The 10,032-nt window shown below is 44.7% G+C and overlaps 1 protein-coding gene across 6 annotated transcripts in view; it reads right to left on the bottom strand.

Annotated features, from left to right (window-relative positions):
• CCN6 (cellular communication network factor 6) overlaps positions 1-7,855 on the bottom strand; it is a 24,920-nt gene extending 17,065 nt beyond the window's left edge. For 3 of the 6 annotated variants that reach the window (XM_027601995.1, XM_027601994.2, XM_027601993.1), the window contains exons 1-2: positions 7,644-7,836; positions 1,806-2,103 (exon numbers count right to left, since the gene is read on the bottom strand). In XM_027601995.1, coding sequence (XP_027457796.1) covers positions 1,806-2,103; positions 7,644-7,691 — 346 coding nt within the window. In that variant the 5' untranslated portion in view covers positions 7,692-7,836. Of the gene's footprint in view, positions 1-1,805; positions 2,104-7,643 lie in introns of all 6 variants that reach the window. The other 3 variants (XR_003521392.1, XM_027601996.1, XR_003521393.1) reach the window with 3 other exon arrangements.
• Positions 7,856-10,032: the final 2,177 nt, after the last annotated feature.

Consider the following 10,032-nt stretch of genomic DNA (forward strand, 5'->3'; position numbering starts at 1 on the left):
TTCATAGATTTCAACCAAAATAACATACAGGAATAGATTGAAAGCAGAAGCAGATGGGGAAATCTATCTTCTGTTAAGCTGGACATTAGAGAGAGGTGCAAAAATATAAACCTATTTCATTCTTCTAATTTTTCCTTTGTTTTGGAAAATATTTTTTCATAAATATATTCCCACCAAGCTGCAATGAGTTTCCTATTTTTAAATGAATTAGTATTTTTAAATTTCTAATCCATTTAAATACCAATAGAGAAAACCCACATAAACAAAAGCTCTTGGGGTCTTCATTAATTTCTAAGGGGGGGGTCCTCAGACCAAAGTTTAAAAATCATCGTTCTATATCACAGATCAGAAAATGTTCCATAAAGAGCCAAATAGTAAATATCTTAGCATTTATAGACCATTGGGGTTTTGTTGCAGCTACTGGGCTCTGGACCATAAAGCGGTCATAGACCATATAACTAGATGGTGTGGCTGTGCTCCAATAAAATGTTATTTCCAAAAACAGGCTCTGGGCCCGAATATAGCCCCTGGGCCATAGTTTGTGACCCCAGTTAGAGGTCATCGCCACCCCCATCTTCATGGCTACGCTCTGTTAAAATACTCACCACATTGTATGTGACATCACATGTGGAAAGATCTGACACAATAAACTTTGACTCTGTAAGGGCAGGGCCTATATATGTATTTTTTTTTCTTTGTTTTCTCCCCAGCTGCTGGTCACAGTGCCTGCCGTGGTAGTGGCTGCTCACTACGTGCTTATGAGGTTAATAAAATAACGTGCCCAGCACCGTTTGGGAGAAAGAGGTATCGTCATGCCAGAGTCTGATAGGACATGTTTTCCCTGTTAAATTTTAATAATAGCTAACATTTTTAGGAGTCTACTGCCGACCAGATATTCTGCTAAGTGTTTGGGGTTTTGTATCCTTATTTCATTTGCTCCTCCTGGCATTTCTGTAAGGTAGGAAATATATATGACGTAGGTCACTCAGCATATAAAGCCCACAGTTGGAACCCAGCGTTAGTCAGCACTAAACCGGGTATCAGGCTATCAAACCTGAACGCTCTACACATTCGGTCCACGCTCACACCCACACTTCCGGGAGTAATTTGCCTGCCCACGCAGTCTTTCCTACAGACTGACTAAAATGTCCAGCTGACATGCGTACTTCTCTTCCCTTGGAAATTTTCATTTTAATCCCAGGTAAATCAGGATCCTGAATTGTCGTCGAGGTGTAGATTTAGAGGGTCTCAAAGTGTCTCCAGAGCTAAAAGCCCCTCAAACTGAGGGTCAGGCTGTGATTTGGAGTAGCCCCCCCCACCTTCCTTTTTACACATCTGCTTCAGCTAAAGAGTACAGTGACTTGCTGGTTATCTGGAAAGGCTGAGATGGAAGCAGGATGTCTGCATACTAGATACACATCCTTACGTCTGAAGCGAGATTAAGTTTTTAGTTACAGAGAAGGCTAAATTCAGACTGCGTTTGACCGCAGTTATCAAAAGCTGTCACTGTGTGGCGCTGTTAGAAGTCAGACTCGATTTACATAATCTTTGCTATTGTTCTCCCTAAAAGCAATCACCTAAGAATAACTACAAGATGACTTCAATGCAATATAAATAACAGGGGGTTCTGACCACGTGTAAACATCTGCCAGTGTCCCATGCTGTCCACTGTGACAAAGCCGGTCCCGCCGAAACCCACCTCACATGTGGCCTAACTCAGCTGACTATTCCACAGGGACAACGACAGGAGAAGAACTGCCGCCCAGACTCGAGCGTCTCCCGCGGTCCGAGCAGGAGACACTTACGCGCGCACACTCCGGTCTCGAACCGAGGCCTGTCGGCCGAGTAGTCACAGTACAGCCCTTTGTGGGGGTCACAGAGGTCGGCTTCGTTGCAGATGTCCCCCGGCTGTTTGGCACAGATCTTACAGCACCCGCAGCCGTCCCTCAGCAAGCTCACTCCAGGAGGGCAGCTGGGCTTCTGACGAGGGCATTTACAGGGCCAGTGACAAAACTGTCTGCGAGGCTGCACTTCCGGTTCCTCTCCGGGCCTTCCTTCCGGCGCCCTGGCCAATGGCCCGCCGCCCTGCGCCCTGCAGCAGAACTTCAGTGGGTAACACAGGTGCCATTAGATTACTCAAACTAATTTCAGAGATTGCTAGAAATAGAAGCCTTCCCCTAAACGGGTAGGATACAGTGAGGTGAGTTGTGATAATATTTATCAGTATCTGACCCCATCCATCTTTCCTTGAACCTTTCTTCACTCAGCTTCCAGCACATCACTTTCTTCCTCCTCTCTACTCGCTAATGGCTCTTTCTCCGTGTGCTTTGCTGGGTTCTTTGCACGCTCTTCAACCCTAACTGGAGCCCCCTGTGGTGAATGAATACCTCCCAAGGCTCTCCCCTCACTGTATCTCGTATCTCCTGCCACATCTCCCTTCTGGACTCCGATGCAACCTGCCAGATCTCCCTGTGGAGATCTGATAGGCTTAGCAAGCTCAACGTGACCAAAACAATCTCCCAAGTTTCCCTCCCCATCTACTCTTCCACGCACACCCCCGCTTGAGCACCCGCCAATTTCATTTTTTCAGAATACCTTGGGGTGCGGTTCCCCTTGATTCTTCTGTCACATTTCACATCCCACCCCATCAGTAAATCCTGTTGGTGATATCTTTAAAATGTACCCACTCTAATCATTTCTTAGCACCCCCACTGCTATGCTAGTGATCCAAGCCACTATTATTTCTCACCTAAGAGGATTATAATAGTCTCCTAAAGGTTCTCCTTGCTTCCCTCTTTGTCCTCTATGTCCTCCACCCGGCAGAATGGTTAAAATAAAATAAGCTACAGCCCCCGTAGCTAACAATACTATTATACACTTAAATTTTGCTCAGAGAGTAGACCTTAGGTTAATTGTTCTAACCACACACAAAGAATAATAAAGGGGACAGGAGGAAACTTTGAGGGGTGATGGATATGTTTATGGCTTGGGTAGTGGTGACGGTTTTATGAGTATGTACTTATCCCAGAGCTTATCAAATGGTATACATTAACTATGTATATCTTTTTACAATCATACTTTAATTCCTGTCAGTCCTTCCTCAGAAGAGGTGGCTTCCTCATGGCTTCCCATTTCAGTGTAAAAGCCAAACTACCAGGCTCAGTCGGTTAAGGGTCTGCCTTCAGCTCAGGTCATGATCCCAGTTTCCTAGGATTGAGTCTCGCATCAGGCTCCCTCCTCAATGGGGAGTCTGCTTCTCCCTCTCCCTCTGCCCCACCCCCCTGCTCATGCTTGCTCACCCGCTCTCTCTCTCTCTCTCTCTCTCAAATAAATAAAATCTTAAAAAAAAAAAAAAAAAAAAGCCAAACTACCCTCTAAGGCCTGCACACCCACTGGCTTGCTTCCCTCCACACCACACCCACCTCCTTCTTTGAACACTCCAAGCCTGCAGGTACCTTCGACCCTCACTCTTTCACTTGCTTGGGTCTGTGCTCACATTTATCAGTGAGTCCCTTCTTGACCACCCTTTATAAAACAGCACCCTGCCCCAGCCTTTTCCCCATAGACGTTCTTACCACCTATCTTATTGCTATATGTTCTACTTGTTTATTTTCTGAAGCATGCATCAAGAACGTGAGCTTCTTGAAGGGCAAGCTCTTTGCTGAGTGTCTGTCTTATCGCCTGTAATAAAACGTATTGAATGAAAGAACATCGGACCTCCTATGTGCCAAAGTGCCTTATATGATTACATCACTGAACCTTCATAAGAATAGTGGGGAGCAGTTATTATCCACCTGTAATAGGCATAGTAATTCTCCCTTCAAAGATATCTGTATTCCATTCCCTGGAACCTTATTAACATGTTACCTTACAAAGCAAAGGGGATTTTGCAGATGCAGTTAAAAATCTTGAGATGAGATTATCCTGGATTAACCAGGTAGGCCCAGTGGAACCACAAGAATCCTTAAAAAGGAGAGAGGCAGGGGGCGCCTGGGTGGCTCAGTCGGTTAAGCAGATTCCTGTTACCCCAACTATGACTTACATTTGGACTAATTGGTGTTTTGTGACCTTAATGTATTGCTTTTCGCCCTCTGCACACTGTCTCTTAGCAATCTCGTCCACTCCTTTGCCTTCCATTTCCACCTTGTGCAAGCTTCAAAACTAAATTTCCATCTAGGATTTCTCCACTGAGCTCTAGAGCCATATAGCTCACTACCTACTGGACATCGCCACTAGAATGTCCTGTGGGAAAAGCTCATTTCCCCAAACTCATCATCCCTCACCCACCTCTGCCCCTTTGGACAGCTTCTTCCAAGTTTGGAGTTAGGAAGCCAGGAGTCATCCAGGTCATTTTCCTCTTCCTCACCTCCAATTAAGATAATTAAGATAATAACTAAAGTACCTTCCTCACCTCCCAGATAGCCATTCAGTGACTAATGCTTAGTGTCCTCATATTCCTAGAACTAGTCGGTGTTTCGCCGTTTGCACTGCTACTGAGTATGATTGCAACACGTTCCTTCCTCGAGAATGACTTCCCAAATTAATCTGCCACATTGCTGCTGGAGGGATCTCTTTAAAAAACATATCTGATTCTACTACTCCTCTCCTTAAAGCCCATGAGTGGTCCCCTACTGGTTACACTGTGCAGTCCGAAATTATAAGCATGCTGTCTAGAGCCTGTGCTGGTTTATGCCTTCCTCTCCAGACTTCACCCTCAATGCACTCTCCTCTGCACCTTGCTGCTTACTGGACCCAGGTCAGTTTCCTCCTCCATACTTTTCCTCATACGGCTGCCTCTTAAGGAAATGCCTACTCTTAAAACTGCCCACCTGGGGACACCTGTTTCTCTTTCCAGTCTTGGAACATTTCTATATAATCTCTGAGGCCACAAGGTAGCACTGTTGAAAACCAAAGATAAAGAGAAAACTTTGAAAGCAAAGTGAGAAGAAAAAAAAAGCATTACATACAAGAGAATAACAAAAAGAATGAGATCTGACTCCCCATCAAAAGGAGACCACAGTGTTCTTCAGTAGGTGCCTCAGATATAGCCAGACAATAGAATATTATTCAGTGCTAAAAAGAAATGAGCTATCAATCCATGAAACACACGTATTACTAAGCGAAAGAAGCCAATCTGAAAAGTCTACATATTGTTTGATTCCAACTACATGACATTCTGGAAAAGGGCAAAACTATGGAGACAGTAACAAAATCAGTAGCTGCCAGGTGTTGAAGGAAGGGGTAAACAGGTGGCGCACAGAGGATTTTTAGGGCATCAAAAATACTCTATGATACTATAATGGTGGATATATGTCATTATACATTTATCCAAACTCATAGGATGTACATCACCAAAAGTGAACCCCAAGGTAAACTATGGACTCTAGGTAGTAATGTGTCAGTGTAGGTTCATCAATTGTAACAAATGTACCATTCTGGTGGATGATGTTAATGGGGAAGCTATGAATGTGTACGAGCAGGTGGTATACCGGAAATCTCTGTACCTTCCTCTCAAATTTGCTGTAATTTTTTTTTAAGATTTGTTTACTTATTTGGGAGAGATAGAGCACAAGTGGGAGGGACAGAAGGAGAGGGAGAGGGAATCTCAAGCAGACTCCATGCTGAGCACAGAGCCCAATACAGGGCTCGGTCTCATGACCCTGACATCATGACCTAAGCAGAAACCAAGAGTTAGATGCTTAGCCACTGCAACACCCAGGTACCCCTCAAACTTGTTGTGATCTTAAAGCTACTCTAAAAAAAAAATTAAGTCTTAAAAAAAAAAAAAAAAGGAGGAAGAGGAGAACAAGACCCAGTGCTGAAAGGGGCTGGGGAGGGGGACTGTCAAGCCGGTATTCTATCTCCAGTGAAACTGTCTTTCAAAAGAGAAGGTGAAATTAAAGCCATTTCCAGTTAAACAAAAACTGAGAGAAGTTATTGCTGGCATACCTGCCTCACAAGAAATATTAAAGGAAGATCTTCAGTCTAAAGGAAAATTACAAGAGATAGTAATTCAGAAATACCGAAAGAAATGAAGAGTCCCAGAAATGGCAAATAGTGGGAAACTATGAAGAGATATATATATACATATATATATTTCTTTTTTCTTCAGACATTTTAACTGTTTTCAAAGTCAAAATCTCAGAACAACAAAACAGTCAGCAGACTCTTTTGGTGCAACAGAAAAGAAATGGAACAGAATTCTTTTGGTACACCCAACAGGCTCTTTTGGTGTAGCAGAAAGGGTTTTGAAACCAGAGCTGAGCTTTGGTATAGCTCTCTCTACCTACAGAGTGATCTTCGATGACTTTCTATCATTTATTTGATCTTTGAGCCTCAATCCTCCTCTGTAAAATGGGATTATTAATATCCACCTTATAAGGTTATTTTGAGGATTAAGATAATAACTAAAGTACCTAGCACAGTGCTTGGCATGTGGCAGATGTTCAACGAATGGTAGGTATTCTTCCCAAAAATTCATAATGGCAAGAGTAAGCAAAATAATACTTTCTTGTTGCTGTATTTTAGCACCTTTTTATGTTCGTTTGTTTTAATTGTGGACACATCTCTCTATAATGGAATATTTGCTGTTTGGGAATACCTTGTAGACTTTCCATTCACAACAATGATAGGCCTTTTCTCAAGAAGGGTGGACTGGGAGATAGGTAGCCCCATCTCACTTCTGCTGGGGAAATGTGCCCTCCACGTAACAAAGGAAATAAACTGTACCACCAGCATTCTTATTAGGATTCTTTTATAATCTTAGATCTCTCCGTATAAAATACAACATATTTCATCTCTTGTTTCCTAAAATACAATTTACTGGCCTAATCAACTGTTAACTCAAAGACCCGTCCCAGGTTTTCCAAATCACCAGAAGGTTTCAAAAGCTCCATCCTCTGTGCAAGCAATAACCTCCACCGTGTAAATAAATCCATAAATAAGTCACCCTGTTTTCAGCTTCTTGGTAAAAAATATTAAGACAATGAATTGCTCCTATCAAATTAAACTTCCCTTTGGTCTGTTGCTTGAACTATTTCAAAGTCTTCATGGACTTGATTCCCTTTCGTGAAAAGTGAGAAACACATGATTTGAGGAAAGACAAAGCAACAGAATGTTTTAAAAATATAAATGTGTATCCGAAGTGCTCCTCTCCAACAAGAACAGGCTTAACTGAAGAGGGTTGTCAGAATCAATTTTTCCAGTGGCTGTCTGCACGTTTTGCACACAGCCATGGAAAGCTGAGCCCCAGCCTGGGGCTCAGAGGCACCGTTCACCACGCCCGCACCAGGCAGGCCTGCGCCTCCCAGTTCCGTGGTGTGTGTCCCAGTCTCCTCAAAAATACACATTATTCCAGTCTGAGAGCTGTTCAAACATATCGAAAGTAGGATTTAGTGCCATTACCTGAGAGGGAGAAATGTTTTCCACTTCTTTCCTGAAGCTAATAAACTAAAACCCAACTTTCTTTGGAGAGGAAAATGGCTCCCTGTTGGGTATGAAGTCTTTCCACAAAGAATTTACCCCACACACACACACCCCCACCCCCGCCTCCCCCGACGACTTCTTCCTTTTTCATTTCTGTCCTGAAGAAATACGGAACCGCCGCAGCCTCCCGAGGGGACGCAGGAGGAGCGGGAGCTTACCTGCGCCAGAGCAGCGCCCAGCAGCGTGGAGAGGAGGAGCCCCGGCATGTTCCCCAGGAGCCGGCAGCAGGGACATAGGAGGCGGCTCAGGCCCCGCACAAAGGGCCCCTGTGTCTCCTCAGCAGGACACACACGCCTCCACCTCCCACGCCACCGACTTTGTGCTCACACTCTCAGCCTCTGCTTTCGCTCTCAGGCATCTGCTTTAATACCCTGTTTTCCTTCCTGCCTCTTGCCTCATATTTACCTTCGCAGGGTCGTGGAGTGCGTCATGAGGGTGTGAGTGCTCTCCTCCAGGACTAAGGAGGATAGGTCAAGCGGTGACTTTTCTTTGAGCAGCTGTTCTGTCAGTTCCCAGAGATCAGAGTCTGCCCTTTGGTAAAAAAATGGTGCAGTTGGAGGCATTCACCTTCCTCACCCTCAGCCTCCCCATTCGCTCTAGGCTCACCCTGCCCCAGGCCCTCCAGGCCCCAGAGCACAGAGTGCCCGCCTGCTCTCTGTCCCCAGCCCCAAAGGCAGCCTGCTCTGGGGTTCTCCCTCCACAGCGATAACAGGGTTCCAAAGGCCTTCCCTGACTCCCCCAGCCCTGGATTCTGCCTCAGACGCCCACGGGGTGCCCGGCATTTACCTCCCTCACAGCACATCTCTCACACCAGCTGGCTCATGACTAGAAAAAATGGAGGGGGAACGGGGTGGACACCTAGAGTATCTGGCTTGAGAGAAGTTCTCTCTGTGGCCATGGTCTCATGACAGATAAAGTAAAATTAACCCCAATCTTTTTGGGCTAAGACAAAACAATTATGCTGGTGGGAGTCATTTAACAAATTAAGATTGGGGGAAGAAAACAATTTCTTACAGATCTGTACCCTTCCTCCTCCTAAATCTCACGTGTGTGTGTGTGTGTGTGTGTGTGTGTGTGTGTGTGTGTGTGTGTGTGTGACCTTCCTTCATCCCACTTTCTCAGCCTTGGTCTTTGCTTATGCCTCTTGACATGCATCTGCACTGGGGCTTTGTCTCCTTGTGGATCCTGTGTCTGGTCCACCTTCTTGCCCCCATCCAAGGGCCTATTTCTATTCTCTTTGACCCTTTACACATCCTCTCTCTTCCTGTTACCTTACCTCTCCTGGGTGCTCTGCTCACCTGTGTTTCATTAGAGCAGTCCCAGCTATATAAAAACACGGTAAATAAAGCCTAGTGCTGAGGGTCTGGGGAAAATCTGGGCTCTCTGCCAACAATAGGGAATCTGGGGTTCCTCGGAGAGCCAGGGATTCCATAAGGTGCAAACAAACTCTACATAGATTACTAAATAGTCAATTAAACCAAAATTATAATCACACCAAAACAGCAAGGAATACCCAGTGTGGTTGTGATGTCAATTCCTACTCCTTCTTCCCTAAGAAATAGGAAAAAACCTCAGAACCACCCAGTGAAGGAAAACGTATCTGTTCTGGTCCAATCCAATCTATTTCTTTAATCTTTCTGGTGTAACACTGTTTGATCTTTGGGTTCCCAACCTCAGTGATTCCTGTCACACACTGGCCATCAGAATGGATTGTTTCTCATCTCCTGGCTGGTCTGTCCAAAGCAGAGGAAACCCAGGTGAGGGCTAGTGTACCGGTCAACTCCATCCCTCCTGCGCGCCCTGTTCCCAGTGTGATGCCATCCATATCTGTGGAGCCTTTGAGTTTAAGGAGGTTCATGCTCCTCCCCCTTCACTCTCTGTGAAACGCTGGTAGCAGCCTCCATTTTTCTGGAAATGTCTTCCCTCCCTCTGTAATCTCTCTGCAAAGGGGAGGAGAAGATGTCATACTCAGTATCCTTGCCTCTTGAGGGGGAAGGAACATCTTGGTTGAGAACTAACTTGTGAGCCCCCTCCCCCACCGAAGTGTACAGAATTGACTGGCTCCAGGTTATTCACTGTCATACATGTTTACACATCTCCACCCCAGGGCATGCTCCTAGTTAACTATTTCACGCCTACTACAGATGGACTAAGAGAATATGATATTTTTAGAGGTTGGGGCTGCCATCTTTGACTTCTGACAATGAGAGCTGTCACGGGGTGCATCCTGTTCCAAGCACTTTCCTTTATTATCTCATTTAACAAAATACTCATCTGGCTAGGAACCCATTGCACAAGTGTTCAGCTCATGATGTGCATTCAAATACACATGGCACTGAGCATAGTTAACATTTGCATCAGGTTTTATGATTTATGAGGAAGTTTCACATTATTATCTTTATTAATTTCACAGCTCAGTGAGGTAGGCAAAAGCAGTATTAACTATCCTCATTTAACATATTAAAAACTTGAAGTTAAGTGATTGTACTTGGTCAATAAAACACACTTAATCCCTGCCCTCCAGAGCTACATATAATCTACTGGGAG

Source organism: Zalophus californianus, chromosome 7 (genome assembly GCF_009762305.2).
Source record: "Zalophus californianus isolate mZalCal1 chromosome 7, mZalCal1.pri.v2, whole genome shotgun sequence".
Lineage (NCBI taxonomy): Eukaryota > Metazoa > Chordata > Mammalia > Carnivora > Otariidae > Zalophus > Zalophus californianus.